Raw genomic sequence first — 17270 nt, 5'->3', positions numbered from 1 at the left:
CATGTGAGATTAGTTCCATGCAGTTTTACACATATTCATGTTCCTCTAGAGAAGCGTATGGACTTCATTATGAAATTCAAGTTAGCCTAGAGAATAAAACTTTTATGTCCTTGGAATTTTTTCTCGAAAGTAACACTATTCATTCAGACTTTTTGCTTCCAATAACCAAACTGATTTTACCATGCAGTCGACCAAGAAAATCGAATGAAATAATGAAATTAAGAAAAACATTTGAATTATTTCAGTTTTAAGAGAATTATCAGATCGTACATCTGCCTATTGTGATTAGTGAGTCATACAGTAGAACATCTATCTAAAGGACTCACCTCGTAAAGCTTTAGTACCTTAGTACATTAGCTAATGTCAAATTAGGCCTGAAATGGTACGGTTTACAGTTTACAGTGTGTTTGTTCAAGGAGAACCACCAACAGCGCCACAGGCTCATAACAGTGAAACAGTGAAGTTACCACAGTTTGGTTCAACCACCCCATTCAAGCACAACTACTTTGGTCAATGCCAAGACAAGACAAGGAAGTGCGTGTGTGTGTGTGTGTGTGTGTGTGTGTGTGTGTGTGTGTGTGTGTGTGTGTGTGTGTGTGTGTGTGTGTGTGTGTGTGTGTGTGTGTGTGTGTGTGTGTGTGTTTGTGTGGTAGAGAGCCGGTGGTTACGTTTAGGTTTGCAGTTGAATTATGGTTAAACCAGAATCTTCTCTGGAACGTTTTTATTAATTTTTTTAAAGATTTTACATATTGAAACGTGATAATTTACCTTTCTTGCCATGGGCATTTGTTGACAAATGGCAAACTATTCTTGCCGTTTTAAAACAAAGTTGTCCGACATCTTTTTTCCTGAGCCGGTTTGTTTCACTACACTTCCCCGATGACTTTAACTTCTTCCGAAGGCTTGAAAAACCGCCAACATCATACAGTCGTCTAGCGATCGATGGCCTCTGATCATCCAGAGCCTTTTCAGCGCTCCCAGACCATTTTCTGTCCCGACCGCACTGGTTCCCCTCAGCCTTTAATGGGCTAGATGGTGTGCATGCTTCTGGAGTCTGATGGGACGGGTGTCCTATGTGAGGCGAGGTCCCCTCAGTCCTGTGGTTAACGAAGAACTCATGCAAAGAGTCGACTCACCCCTTCCTCGCTCCTCCTCACCCACTTTCTTCCCTCCATCCCCATTTGTCCCCACAATGTGGTTAACAAGTGAATGCAAAGTGTTGTCTTTTATGCATGTGTACGTGTGGCCCATACCCATTAGCACACTTCTATTCTGTATTGTAAACTCTGCCAAGCGATGGCGCCTTCTGATTTATTCATCGGCTCGTTTGGGACTTGGCGTGTCCCCGTGTGGTTGGCTTTGAGGTGTCTGATTGGCTGATTTCACTGGTTCCTTCCACTTTGTTGATCCGTTTGTGTTTTCCCGAACCGTCGACCTTTACTTAGCATGCGAACGTGCACACATACTCACAGACACACAGATATGACTGTACTGTCTTTGCGAGGACACTCATTGACATAATGCATTTGTCTGCTCTCTGAAAAACCTTTTTATAACCCCAACCTCATGTCTTAAGACTCAGGTATCACACAACATCAATTAAATGCCCCCCCTCTTCCCAAAGTGTCAAAATTAGGCTGGTCCTCACACACACACACACACACACACACACACACACACACACACACACACACACACACACACACACACACATATTTAAAAAAGCAATTAATAACTGAGGCCTGAGGGGTGTTAATGGTTAATTAGTTGATTGGAAGTCCCGCTCTCGGACTGTCAGGAATTATCTAGGCCATGGAACATAACCATTGATTTTCGTGGCTGTCTACTGTGACTGGTGGACACAGCACGTATCCGCGTGTCTACAGTAGGGGAGGCCTGCTCCTTGAGAGCCATTGTCCTGTTCCTACAGTCCAGGTTCCTTTTGACTGAAGACACCTGATTGTTGTGATAAAGGGTAGAACCAGACTAGTCCACAGTAAGTAAACATTGTCAAGTACAGACTGTAGAGTTACTGAAGCTGAACAAAGAGAATCAACTGCGCTGAGCTAATGGATAATGGCATTCAAAATGTGTGTCGCCATCACGCCTAAAAGACCTAGTTTTGGCACAGGACTTGTGCAATATGCCTCTATATCAAACAAAAAAATGCTGTGGACACGTTGAGCCTGGAGCTGCTGCTGCCTTTGCATTACATGAAAAAGTTAAGGATGAGTTTGAGTGACCAACAGAAACAGTATCAACATGAAAAGACACAGAAGACGTTATTGCAGGGTTCCTACTACAACTAATACTGGGAAATATTAAATTAAGGCTCAATTTAATGCTCACATTGTCAGACATTTAAACATTAGTAGAGTCAGGCTTCATCCTTGATGCCCAATGACATTCATCCCATCAGATGTATAAAGAACTAAGGAATTCAGTGGGCGACAGCTACACAAAACAAATTAGATAACAGAGCTTCAATCCTCTTCTCACCCCGTTTTCCCATCCTCAAGTCGTTCTTCCATCCACACACTATTGCTACCATTCTATTTACCTATTCATCAATGCTGTCCCATTGCCTTTTCACTTTTTAAGCAGGAGAGACTGTGACTAAAATATTTTGACAACAATGTACCAACTACAATAGAGATTTCATACAGCCATATTCAGACAAGCAAGGATCATCAATGCTAAGAATAATATGTAGAAATACACCATTGACTGTCAACTCTTGTAGCTTCTCAATTGACTATAATTAATACATATCCACGCTTTTGTGTTTTTCTGACAGTTGGCTTGGTGTGAATGAATGTAAAGCGAGCTAAAGGTCTGTGTTTTGAACTTGTCCACATTCTTTCACTCTAAGAGAGATTGTCCATCTATTAGCGCTGAGTGCACAGATCTGGACTTCCCTCAGTAAACCTATGCGATCAGTTTTGACGTCCAGGTTCACTGTCCGGCCTGGTGTGTGTGCGTGTGTGTGTAAGTTAAGAGTTTCTGCTCTAATGCACCTGCTCAGCCATTCAAACTGCACTAAATACAGCCCGAGGCGCTTCTATCTTTCTCTCTCTGTCTCTGGATCTCATCCCGTCTCACTCCGTTTTCGTCGGATACATGCTGTCTAACTTTTCCCTCTCTGTCTGCCCCATGTTATTTCCATTTCTATGTTGAAAGAATGAACATTTAACTAACTTTGACTGTGTGCATGATTGAATAGGTGCACTTCTCCCTTTCTCCCCTTCTTTCTGTCTCTCTCTCTGTCCTTCATTTCTTGTGTCAGAAAATCAATTTTCAGTTTAGCAAGAATAAACCGGTCTCCTCTCATCACAGATGCTACCTGAATAATTCAGCGCACACACACACACACACACACACACACACACACACACACACACACACACACACACACACACACACAAAGGACAAATAAAACAAGTTGTTTTGTTGCACATTAAAGGTATGTTTGAATCCAAATTTTCATTACATGAACATTACATCTGATATTCTTGTATATTATATGTACATTGATATGATGTTATGTACATTGCACCCTGTACAAGGGTGGTGTAACTTCTATTTACATCTCACCTTAGTAATATATATCGTAGTCAAGCAATATTAATACAAGAAATTTCAACATCTTCAGTGACCTTTTAAATTCCGTTTTGGAAACTAAGAAGGAACCAATATTGTAGGAAAAAAGATACTAATTCATAGTTTAATTAGTTCATTTTGTGTGTTTGATTCCTAGAACTTGTTTAAACGTGTTTTTGTTTACCTCTGAATATTTTTGCGATATAAAATTTTGTGAAATTAATAAATTTACCGTAGTTACATGGACCTTTGTTGACCGCCAGTCTTTCACTTCTTCTTCCATCTGCCACTGGTCAAAATTCTAATTTACAGCTTTACAACACTACTCGTTTATGTTTAAAGCTGTGAAGCATCACCCTGTTGTGTCATAAAGTAATTTCAATGTAATTACTGTAATCTGACTGTGATGGCTTAATCTCAATATTAGACCTTATGTACAGTAGCAGTAATGTAACTAATATAATTTAAATAATTAAATAAAATTTAAAAAAATAATAAAAATAAGTATATATTGTGCTTCACTCTTTGCTAACTTAGTTTGTACTGTACCTCTACCTTATATACAGTTTAATTACAGCTAAGAACATTTGTGTGTGTGTGTGTGTGTGTGTGTGTGTGTGTGTGTGTGTGTGTGTGTGTGTGTGTGTGTGTGTGTGTGTGTGTGTGTGTGTGTGTGTGTGTGTGTGTCATTTGCTGTTGCTGCTAACTGATATGTCAGAAAATCAATTAATTACTTTTAAGCGGCAGTTAACTGCATCCGCACAATACACCCCATGAATTATAGACGAGGTGTGTGTGATTACGAACGGAGAGGGAGAGAGAGAGAGAGAATTGGTTTTGTTTCTTTGCTAACTAGAAAATCGCTAACTTCTCTGTTACTGATCAATTGCTGGGAGTGTTTCAATACAAATCTACTGATGTAGTAAAGAGTCTGAACTTACTTGTCCATGCTTACATGTCCAATGTGTGTGTGTGTGTCTGTGTGTGTGTGTTTGTGTTCAGTTATGCTTCATTTAAAAACAAACATTAGAATATTTTGACTCTGTTGTTTTATTAACTGCAGATTTCATACATTCAATTGCTACCAGGGCTTTAAATGTCTAGTTTATGGTCTATAAAGCCATAGTGGCCTGCAGTATTAAGGAGGCCAGCACTTACTGCAGGTGTTTCTAAGGCAGCTGAAAAGTGCTGTAATATGTACAGCGGCTTCTATAAGAAGTTTAGGGGCATCAACTGAGCTGCACAGAGCTGTGACCACAGGTCGTATTAGAGGCCATTTGGCCCTCATCAGTTAATTGTTTTCAGCCATTAGCTGCAATCAACTCATGTGTTGATGGGCATTAGATGTATTAAACTGTTTAATAATTTAAATTTTATTTTTTTTTACTTTTTATCAGCTCAGTTCTCTTAATTAATAAAAGAAAAATTGAATAATATACTGTACTGTATACAGACTCGTTATGAACTATGAGCTAATACAAGTGCGGACGAGCAACCAGAGATAAAACTAGAGAATGTCTCCTTTTCCCCAGACTCGCCGTTTCCCTCTATCGATCCCTGGGTCAGGGTGGCAGTGACTCTGTGTGTGTATGTGTGTGTGTGTGTGTGTGGTATTGATCCTTGCCATGCCACTGCCACTGGCCTCAGGGTGGCCTCAACTCAGGGGACGACAGGGACAGACAGCCGCTGGCAGATAAAGACAGACAGAGGTGTCACTCCTTTTCCACTTTGCTGTAATCGTATTATTTACTGTGCTTCCTTTAAAATCTTTGTGAATTTCAAATGCAACCCAGCGGTTCGTGATAGAATACAGTAATGTCATGCAAAATTTGAGTAAAATCCCTGTGCACCACATAACATAACCTGAATGATGCTAGTTCAGCCATTGAGTCACACAATCTCTTGTTCTCATCACATGCAAACCATTGGAAAAAGCCTAACATCAGTGCATAGACACACATACGACACACACTAGTCTGAGGCTCACACTGTCATATAGAGTGCAGTGCACACACACTCCCTGCGTCAGGCTGAAGCACACATACAGAAGGCAGTTTTGTGGTGATATGACCGTAGCCAAAGGACCTCTGGGAGAGTCACTGTGGGAAGCTCAGTGTCCACCAGTGTGTGTGTCACCGTGGTCACCTTGAGGTTTGGTACAGTTTCTCTGTTTAGCCTAAACCAACACAGAGCAATGGTTCTGTGGGGCAACACACAATAAAGCTTGGTTTTGCATTCAGACATAAAAACTTACAGAACTAATCAAAGTAAAAAAAAAGTAATAAAAATAAAAAACTGATTTCGTTTTAAACATTTAATTTGACATTTATTTAATTTTGTACTGTAAATACAACTTTTATCATTTGAATCAATGGTGATTGAAATGATATATTGAATCAAGTAAAAAGCATACAGTAACCCAGTAAATGTTACTAACTAGTTCTAGGTATTATGTTAAACAGGAATTGATTAAGAATAAATTATGTGTAAAAAAAGTGACATTTGGCAGGTAACAATTCAGCGTGAAACCTCAAATTCCATAATGGAAAAATACGTACTGCCATTAAATGCAGCACAAGACGACTATACTATAAGATAACCAATGCATTAGCCTAGCCCTTAGAGTATAATAACACACGCCTGTAACTTCACTAAATCTACTTCTAGTTGATTTATTTCATTATTGTTTCGCACATTTGAATTGTAATTAAAAATGTATAGGTTTTTTATTGAATGAGCCACTTCTGACTGTTTTTCATGTACTGGCAAATTAAATGTTCAGTTTACTGTTGTTTTTGTTGTTGTTGTTGTCACTTTAAATAGAGAGAATAATTACAGAAAAAGCTAAAACCTGGTTGAAGCAATTTCATCTGTTTCCTTGGTTGCAGTAACTTCCAAGGTTTTTAGAGCAATTAAAACAGAATTAATGATATATTAACTGCATTATTACTTGATTCTTTTGATAAACGTGAATTGTTAGACTTACAAGGAGGTTTTGCAGTAATCACAAGCAACTTGATCTTGAGAGGGACTAAAGAGGGGAAAAAGGCTCTGCTGTGAATGTTCAGTTCAGTTTTTGAAGACAAAGACAAAAGATAAGAAAGTTCTGGTTGATTCCTTAGTTAAATGACTTAATATCACTCAAGTGTGTGACCTCGATTTTCAACTAGAACTCAACAGCAGCACGAAGAGGCAGAGGGTGAGGAAGAGCAGCTGAGGGGGGAAAAGGGAGAAAAATCATTTGAGTAGCTAAATGAAATTAGCAGCTTTAAAGAGCCTGAGGGCAAAGTGGAGTCGTGTCCCCCGTGGCTACGCTTTAGAGGAGGGGGGATGAATTAAGCTTGACTGGATCCTCTTTTGCTTCTTCACCTCCTCCCCATCGGTCCCTTGCTTGTTACTCCCTCACTTTTTTCCTGTTCTTTACTGGTATTTAGGGTGAGATGGAGGGGGGAGGGGGTGAGAAGATAAATGGGGGATATAAAAGGAGTTTGTGAAGGTGATGACAGACTGAAGCTTCTCTGCCGATTGTAGTGTTCTTGATTTAGTTTAGATAAATAGATGGCAAAATAACTTACATTTTACATCTTTTTAGCCACTGCTTTTCTTTTTTGCTGCTTCTCCACCCAGGACTAAAGCATGAACCCTGGGGCATTCTCCGGCTCAGGGCCCCTGTCCTGGGCCATGTACCTGATGAGGAAAGGCCGGACAGGCAGCACACTCTTTGGTAATGCTGACTCTTCTTGATAACTCATAGTCGTCATCATTATGCCTCCATTAAATCTCTCATCTTTTTATTGCATTGAGCGTAGGTTTTCACTAACACATATAAATGCATGTTCACTTGTGCCTTTAATTTTCATTGAAATCACTCTCTTACTTCTTTAAGCCAGATTATTTATCTCTTTACAATGTGGAGGGTTTAGTTATGTTGAAATTCAACTTCAAGTATGGTATGTTTCAGTGTTGAACAAGAAATATTGCACACTAAATTCAAACTAGGATGTCACTAGGATTCACTGTGCAGTTTTGACCACTTAAGTTCTAAGTTCTTTGTTAGGTTCTAGGTGTTGTTTATGGGTGCTGGCAATGTTTTCTAGGTGTTCAGGAGCTCTGATGTTAGGTTCCTCTGTTAGGTATTGGCAATGAGGCCACAAACAGAAAAAAGAAAGCATGTAAACCTACTTATTGTATAGTGGCTCTGTAAGGTTTGTTTGTTTGTTTGTTTGTTTGTTTGTTTGTTTGTTTGTTATGCCACATTGTCATTGGACTTTTTTGTATCTCGTATTCTATATCACCTTTCTCATTGCAAAAGCTGAGACCAGTTACAATAACAGAGCCTCACAATTAACTTTATGTAGGCTACAATATTTGTATTAAAAATATTTCCTTTTTAAATTTATGATTTATGACTTTGATCCACTGATGCAGGTTAATTGTGCTGCATCTGTAATATGAAGTAATGCTGGTGTCAATAATTTTGATAGGCGATTGGTACCAGGTATTGATTATGAATCAGAGGAGATTAAAAATCTCATATTGCAAGACAGTCAGGGGAAAATGCTGGCAGAGTGAAATCCAAGTCCTCCTCCCATTCCTGTTCTTTCATTCTCTCTTTCTTCTCCTTTGTATTCATCTTTTTGCCCATTATCATTATCCACATTATCTGATGTATTTTTTTATTTGTTTCTTCATTTTATTGTATTTCTAAATATTTTTTTACATCCTATATTTATTAAGTATTTTTTGTCTCTTAAGTGTCTGTTTTAGATGAATTCACACACTGCATTAAGTTGTACAATCGTACCTTCCCTAAAAGTTACACATCCAATATCCATTATGATACATGACTATACGAATTGCTGCAAGCATCAAAACTCACTTTGTTGGTTTTGTATGCATATTTGGCATAAGGCCTAAAATTGTCCCACATATATAGTTACAAAGCACCGTTCAGTATTTGAATTATTTATGATGGTTATATGAGGAATAAACGTCTAGTGTCAGATGTAATGATGCTAACTTTTATAAAACTGCAGTTTGACAGAAGCGCTTTAGTTGCACGTTTAATGTGTTGTTTTTGAAGAACAGTATTATTGGTCAGACTTATTTTTGCTTTTACTGTATACACAAGAACCTAAAATTGAGACAGGGTAGTTTCCAAAATCATGAGATAAAATCTTCAGACCTTCAAGCTAAAAAATAAAAAAGGGAAGATAGGCACTTGACAAGGAAGTGAAAAATGGATATTTCCGAGGGCAAATCACGTCAGATTCATCTCATGCCAAGATGAAAGTGGAGGCATTTACATTTTTTATCATTTCCCCTTTGGCTACTAGAGGGATGGATGCACAGGTAGACTGGCGTTTCCTTAAAACTCCTCCGACAGCGTGTTGATTTAACTTAAATCGACTGACTCCTTAAAAAGCATCAGGGAAACAGGCAACAGCACAGTGTACTGCTGACCCTCGACTGGTAAAGAATGGTAAAGTGGTGGTACTGGGACACAGAAATAACTTTTACGACTTACAGTAAGCAGCAGATTGGAGCCTCAGGACTGTGGTGAAGTTACCATAGCTGATATTTAACAAGAGCTGCATGTTATATTTAGAAAAACACCCATAAAGGGTTAATTATCTACTCATGTCTTGGCGATACAGAATAAGGAAGAATATTTTACTTTGAAAACCAGTTCTGTGAAATGAAGTTGTTTTACCCTTTTTTTACTTTAGAGGTGGTGATTTTAAATTGTGCCTTGTTTAGATATTTTGCTTGAAATTTACAAAATGCAAACATGAACAATTAAAGCCATGATAAGTTCTGATTGATTTGTGAACCATTATTAATATTCATCTTAACAATTTCCGATATTTTTTAAATTTACATCGATGTCCACATCAAGCAACGATGATTGCTCTTTGTTTCTAGAAATCATTGGCTTGTCATTGGGATCAGTTTCTGTCATGAGCCAATTGTTGTATTTTTGTGAATGGTCATCCCTGTGACAGTGTATTACATCTTTTACATAAATAATGCCTAAGCTATTGTAAGTTGGTGAAACATGCTTAAGTTGTGCATTTAGATCTGTGAATAACTGTAATAACAATAGATTAAATGTAAGTTGAGGCTGAGTTATAAACAGACCCATTGTGGGATGCTGAGGTAACCAAGATGCTGCTTAGCTGATATGCCCCACTTCATCATCTGTCAGGCCTTTGTTAAAAATAAATGCATCACATTACATTGTGCAGCTCATGTACGCTGCACTTTAGTGCACCATGATAAAACTAATACAAATTAATTTTTTCATGTACCGCATCTTTTTGTTTTTTTTATTTTTGCATTTATATTTTCTTCTGCTTTGGGTGATTGTATGAAAATAAAGCAACATTAAATGAACTGCAACAATGAGATAAACAAGTTTTTTTTTAGAAAGTGAAAGCCAAAGTAAACACCCTGTGCTGCAATTGGCTCTTTGTATTTGTATATTTATGTAACAACCTTAACCCATTTAGAGCAAGTACTTCTTTTTAGCAAACTGAAATACATTTAAGTGGACAGTATTTACATTAGATTGTGGCTTCAAATAGATGGACCGCATCCTTGTTGGATTGATTCCTGACTCACTAAGCTTTGCAGGAGGCAGGACCGTGTTATGACTTAGATCACCTACTGCCCCCTATCGTTTATATGTGGTACTGGCTGTTGCATTCCGAAGCTGTGTGCACCGCAGTCGTTTCTATTATGATGTTTGGTTTAAAAGTTTTGCAAATTTGCTTTCTCTAGAAGTTTGGAGATTTTGTTTTAACATCGGCTCATGCTTGGATTTTTCCGTTACATTTAAAGGACCTCGATGGATTTATCTCGTGGTCCTGCATAATAACACCATAATGTCGCACTGTTGAAAGTGACGACGGCTAAACCCCGCCTTCTGTCGCACGGACGGTGCGCTGATTGGCTTATTCCATTGTAGCGAGGGCCCGCTCCATTGGTTGAGAGCTGCTCGGGGCACAGATGACATGTCCTCGGGTCTGCCGGTAAAAGCCTGGCGTCTTAGCAGGGATGTCCATTCACCCTAAAGTCGTTGAGAAAGAAGGAGAGAGCCTGTCCGCGTATAACGGTCCGTACGGTTCGCGCAGCTGGAGCTGACTCCTGTAATCTGTCAGTCACTTTACCTGATTAGTCCTAGTTTCTAGTTTTAGTTTTACTTTTGGTTCCATCTATGCGCGTAGTGGAGGCGGTGAGACGGAGCACTGAAGGATTTCTCGCACAACGGTCGCGCGCGCACGAGGGAAAGTCACCGAAGTGAGCGCTGCTTTGGGACGTTTAACGCGCGTCGCACGCACAGCGGCTGAAGCCGGGCGCGTCGAGAGGCGGCCGCGCGTGGCGACGGGGCGACAGATGTGACGAGGAGACGACAGCGTGTGACTAAACCGACGAGCGCACAGACGAGGCTCAGCAGAGCGGAGCGTCGCAGTGAAGATTGGGGAGTTTGAGTATTTGTGGACGCACCGTGGCGCACAAATGGTGTTTCTGTGGGACGCGAAATACGGTACAAGCCATTTCCACGTATCTTACGTATCTTTCTTTTAGTAATATATATATATTTATATATGCATGACCCTATTTAATGCTGCTTGAGTCAGCGAACTTAACTCCAGGAACAGCGTGGAGTGGCCTCACTGTATAAGGAGAAGTCACCCTTCAGCCAATATGCGAATGTTGATCCCATCAGCTTCGTGCTTTATGACTTGCGTCACATTTTTATTAAAAAATAAACGAAGAGGGAAACTCTGGCTCTTCTACAGTTTATTTCACGACTGTGGCGTTAATAGGGGTTGTGTTGTTGGTATATTTAAACCTTCTTCTCTTTTTCGCTGTCTGTTACTTCCCCCGTTGATGTAGACACAGAGCGATGCTGACAACACGACTGTTCATAATAAAATGCAAAAGCCAATATAAAAGAAAGAATGCCATGCGTTTTATTTTAACGCAGAACATAAAAATGCATTGTTTTGTCATGAGGAAATACATTACAGTAGATCAGGTTTTGGGAGTTTTGGAGGTTTGCAATCAAGACGGACAACTCAAATCGTCAAAAAAGTCGATTTATATATTCTTAGAGTTGTATTAAGCGTTCATTTGCAGTTAGTTCATAAATTTTGGTAAAAGTCAGCTTCTTCTTCCTTAGTAATCCACTCCGCACTCATGCTCAGCTCAGACCTGAACTTTCTATGGCTGAGGAAACAGTTCCGTTTCAATTGAGCATTTAAAAAATATTAGACCACAAATAAAATCATATCTGATGCAGACTCTCAGTTTGATTCGAGTCCGTTTCAAGAAACCAGAGGGAGTGTAGCTTTAGTTGAGTCTAATGAACCATACAACTCAATGCATGAAATTCTTCTGTCAACCAACTTCAGTGAATTTGTACTTGTTTCACTCTTCCGATCTTAAAGGCTCTGTTGCTCTCAGAGGTTGCTGTTGTTCGTACAGTAGCAGAGGGAGAGTTTCAAACTGTCAGGCATGTGGCTCCAGTTGTGGGTCGTCTCCCTGACAAGCTCAGCTCTGACACAGACCTGCTTATTTGTCACATTTCCGCAGCTCCATTCAGCTTTCTGACTAGCTCACTTACTTATTATGTTACATGAACTTGACCAGGAACTAAATCCTCAAATAAACGCTTCTTCATTTTTACTGTTGTTAATTTAAAGACTTGAAACTGGGGTGGATGACATCAGGAGTGGTGCTGACTTTAGTTTCATGACTACGCACTCTGGTATTCAAGTCAGTGTGTGTGTGTGTGTGTGTGTGTGTGTGTGTGTGTGTGTGTGTGTGTGTGTGTGTGTGTGTGTGTGTGTGTGTGTGTGTGTGTGTCTGGCTGCATCAATAATATTAACTGTACAGAATGAAGCGTTATTATATACTGTGTATGTGAGGATGCATCAACCTTTTTAGTTATTTTTTCATGTTTTATTCTGTATGACTGTCAGGACCCTAAATGAGTGTCTTCATACGACACATTTTGTCCAAGTAAACTGTTCAAAAATATTCATATTCATATATATTTTTCATGTTGGCACCATGAACATTTTATCTGTGACATGTGTTGTTATTTGGTTAATTCATCCTCTCCGTCCTCCCACAGACCCAGCCCCTGGCCGGCGCTACACTCCTCCCTCCACTACCCTCGCCTCAGGAGGGAAGATGGCCGAGGCGCTGCCACTGGGCGCTCAGGAGGCCGGTGGCGGAGCCGCCCTGGTGAGCAAACTGCACATGGTGGACCGCAGCATGGTGGAGGTACAACACAGCTAATCGTGATGCGTATTCAAAGGCTTCCCGCCTGTGTTCTACACTGAAGGCCCGCACAGGTGCCGCCCAGGTTAAGTCTTGTGATGCTTTTCAGGTGATCTCGGACCATCCTGGTGAGCTGGTGAAGACAGACAGTCCCAACTTCCTCTGCTCGGTGCTGCCGACTCACTGGAGGTGTAACAAGACTCTGCCCATCGCCTTTAAGGTGTGTACTGTCAGCACAACCACACTTTCTATGAACGTGTGTTGTTTAGGCCAACGTTTAACGGATGCACGCACAGCTGACTCACTGTTACTCGAGTATTTCCATGTCTTGTCACAGTACTTTATCCTGTTTCCACTGACATTTAACGCCAGTTGGTACAATCAACAGTTTGTTATACACTATGAAAGAATTCAAATCTGCTGATCTGTGTGTGGTCAGACCTTTTTGCAACAGAAGCACTTTGGTTAAGGTGAGATAAAGTTTGTGGTTGTGTTTTAGACTGAACAAGCTCAACCAAACCACAATCGCTCTCCAACTTTGACCAAGCGCTGCTGGCTAGTAGACACAACAAAATGTTTTTAATGAGGCGAAAACTACAAATAGTTATCAAGACTGACTTGTGTTTTACATCAACTGTCAACACAGAATCATTAGGTTAATAGAAAATCATCTGGTCAAAAACTGTTTGGTTGTAGAACGATATTGAAACTGATTCACTCATTTAGTTATTTGGGTTTTTGCTTTATAAACAAATTAATGAGACACTTTCTGCTGTGGGATGTATGCTAATAGTATTAAACTACTGACCATCTGTACTCTCTGTATTACATTATCAACTTATATGATGTCATTCTTTTAAACCCACTCCTCCAGATGTCATCATTTGAACAGAAACAACCCCCTTTAATATAAAATGAGAACTCACCAAGGCGCACATGAAGCCACACAAACGCCAGTAGAGTCACTGTTTAATTCCTCTTGATATGAAGCGTCGTCAACAATTCTCAGAGCAACAAAGCTTCTCTGTTCTCAGAAGATCATGATCATCATGAATCTGGATGATTTGTCCTTGGTGACAATTAATAAAAATTTCCCTAAGTCCACAGTCTCTTAAACTGCCAAATTTGGAGTCAGTGGTGATCCCATAATAACTTTATCCAATTAAGTGGAAGCATCTGATTTCTGTTAAAACATAAAAACCTTTTGTGACGTGATCTACTTGTAAGTAATTTATAAAATTCACAAACTGTATGCATTTTGCTGCTTAACATATAGTAATTTGACACATACATCATCAGCACTTATGCAGGCACACACTTTGATGAGTTTGCCTTTGCCACTTACTCCCTCATGCGTTGGTGCGTGTGGATGTGAGTGTCTTTCCTGCACTTTGAGACAAAATGCATTTGTGGAAAAGTAGCTTTTAGCCACAGAAAAAAACACAAGTGATTGATTTATTGAGTTTTATGCGTTTTAAGTGTTGGCACATATGTGTGTGCGGGGTGCATTATGCATCATTATGGCGTCATGAATGGATGTCACTGCTTCTTACTGATAATGGATGGCTGTTACGATGCCCCACAGACACACAAATACATTTTGTGTGTAGAAATATATATATGATATTTTTGTTTAGAAACGGATATTGTAAATATAATATTAAGGAGATACACTTACTAGTGTTGGTGCCTGTGTGTTTCATTTCTCTCTCTGCTGTTTCTACAATTAAAACTTTCCAGATGAAGATATTTTCAGACCTAGTGTTGTATCTAGTCATATTCCACATAAGGACTGTCATTGTTTGATGGTTAGAGCATGATGAACATCCGACACATGTTATTTAAAGGGCTTGCAGGGCTAAGTAAAAATCAAGGTTTGACCTGAAACTGTTCCATTTATTGTGGGCTGTGGTTATACAAGAGCTCAGGGCTGAACAAGGAAACGTCTATTGTACCTACGATGTTCATTTGCACAATGATGGTTTGGTGCGATTATCGTTAATATGGAAATTAACCTGTGTGCTTCAGCGTTTGCGTAGTTGTAGAGGTGGAGAATGTGCTCTCTAGTGCACCAGATCACACATTTCCGTTTCACGTGGACGTTAAGAGACAATAAAACTGCAGCCAGAAAGAAAACTGCATTTCATCTACATTCACATCTACATGTGAGCACAGTGTCACATTAAACAAACTCCTATTTTCATGTGTCCTGTCACCAGGTCGCTGCCCTAAGCGACATCCCTGATGGCACATTGGTGACAGTGATGGCGGGAAACGATGAGAACTTCTCAGCAGAGCTTCGCAACGCAACGGCAGCCATCAAGAACCAAGTGGCACGATTCAATGACCTCCGCTTTGTTGGCCGCAGCGGAAGAGGTGTGTGTGTGTGTGTGTGTGTGTGTGTGTGTGTGTGTGTGTGTGTGTGTGATTAATATAAAATGCCTATTAAAATGTCACATTGGTTGAAATTTAATAGGAGTGTCTTGCACAAGTGCAAAACACAGTGTGGCTAAATTAGGGGAAGTACATGTGAATAAAAACTGTATTCACACAACTTCCTCGTAGCACCCCACTGCCCCCCCCCCCCCCAACAGACACACAAGACCACAGTTACTCTGAATCAGTTGCAGGCAAATGTCCCAACTTATCTATTTAAAACAGCAGCCTTGTGTACACAAGCGCTGCCGACACACACATTAACCAGCAGACGTGGAGAATGACCAGCCACCAGTTAATGGAAATATAGGAATAACTGTCAATATTTTACAGATTCAACGCTCCTGCCCTTGAAAATTTAGTGTATCAATAATTCATGTGTAGGAGAATTCAAATTAAGCTGAGGAGTAGTTTTGTTTTTATGCAAATGTGCATGGAGCACAATGGACTTCATTTTCCCACTTGCTGTATCTCAGCAGAATTTTAACATACAAAACACATTGGATCTTTAGGTTGAATCATACTGAGCATGAGTGTGTTACACAGGACACGTAAAGCTACTTGTGATGTCCGTCTGAGTGGCCGCTACAGCAGAGCACAGAACTGTTTGTTTGTGTGTCCATAATCCTACTGTCAGATCAGCAACACGTCCAGAGGGAAAAAGCAAAACGTCATCAGGCAGTTTTGAAAGACGAGCGTATAAAGTGCTGTCGCACCTAAAATCCCAGTTAGATTCCAGCGTGGCATCTGTGGTCTGGACAACAAAAGCTCTTCTGTGAGGATCAGGAAAAAGGGAAAGATAGTGGATTTGGTTAAATGTAACATAACATGTAACAATTTTGTTCATTATTTTCTATTAACCCAAACCACAATCTTTCCAAGTGGATTTGGTTAAATGTAACATAACATGTAACAATTGTGTTCATTATTTTCTATTAACCCAAACCACAATCTTTCCAAGAGGGTCTCAACCTGATAAGATTTGCATTTGAGCAGTTCAGATTAATAACATGTTCAAAACTTTCAACTTGCATTTAAAAAACGAAACGTCCTCATGTTAACGGAAAATGTAATCCAGTTTCCAACAGAGAGAGAAAACAGAGCCTCTTTGGTTGCATAGAAAAACAAATGAGTAAACTAAAATTGGAGATTAAACACCATGAAAATTGAATAACATGATGCCAGTGGGCAAAATCTTGAGTTATTAATATAGTTGTACTCGTTTCTGATTGAATGAGTGTCCTTCACCTTTCAAACCTTAAGATTACAGCTCAGCTTAACCAGATGTGAGTACAAATACAAACACGTACATATCATAACCCATCTGGTTATATATTCAACTCAGTTCTATTTATATAGTACCTCAAGACTGAGACCCTAAAGTTCTAGTCAGGGAGCAAAACAACAGTGCCCAGCTGAGCTTTGGTTTCAAAGAGCCAGGCTCAGAGTGGACAGACATCTGCCTCAGAGTAAAGAGAAAAGACGAGGGAGCAATGAAAGATTAAATGGCCGCTGTGTCAAAAACATTTTGATCCTCACTGCAACAATGAAGCTCATGCAGCTCATTGTTTTGGATAATAATGGCGCTTTATGGCACTGAGGTGTCGTGGAGGCACAAGTCAGTGACCTATGTTTTATTGAAGAAATGGAGTTTCAAGAAAGGTACAGAAACAACACGTTCAGCGCCTGCTCTCCTTCGTTTGTTTCCCCCGTTTGCTGGTGAGACGGATCGATGCTAATGAAATTCTGCTCTTAGCTGTGCATCCTGTGCTGTTTCAGGAGCTTCCCCAGACTGATTTATTTGTAAACTGTGGCTAGATTCACTGTGTCGTATGCTCAAAACCCACACGGTGAGTGGAGCTTCTCCCTCTAAAACCTCTAACTGTCATTAACTGTCCGCGTGGGAAGTGGCTTAGTTAGCTGCCGACACCAATGAGTGG

The 17270-nt window shown here is 40.0% G+C and overlaps 1 protein-coding gene across 10 annotated transcripts in view; it reads left to right on the top strand.

Moving 5' to 3' along the window:
• Positions 1-17270, top strand: part of runx1 (RUNX family transcription factor 1) — a 34100-nt gene that overhangs the window by 8398 nt on the left and 8432 nt on the right. For 5 of the 10 annotated variants that reach the window (XM_055505237.1, XM_029139682.3, XM_029139719.3 and 2 more), the window contains 3 exons: positions 12746-12897; positions 13004-13114; positions 15114-15270. In XM_055505237.1, coding sequence (XP_055361212.1) covers positions 12805-12897; positions 13004-13114; positions 15114-15270 — 361 coding nt within the window. In that variant the 5' untranslated portion in view covers positions 12746-12804. Of the gene's footprint in view, positions 1-7227; positions 7325-10609; positions 11150-12745; positions 12898-13003; positions 13115-15113; positions 15271-17270 lie in introns of those variants that run through there. The other 5 variants (XM_055505222.1, XM_029139673.3, XM_029139691.3 and 2 more) reach the window with 4 other exon arrangements.

The sequence above is a fragment of the Betta splendens genome, chromosome 2 (genome assembly GCF_900634795.4).
Source record: "Betta splendens chromosome 2, fBetSpl5.4, whole genome shotgun sequence".
Taxonomy (NCBI): Eukaryota; Metazoa; Chordata; class Actinopteri; order Anabantiformes; family Osphronemidae; genus Betta; species Betta splendens.
This window is presented reverse-complemented; position numbering and strand designations above follow the sequence as displayed.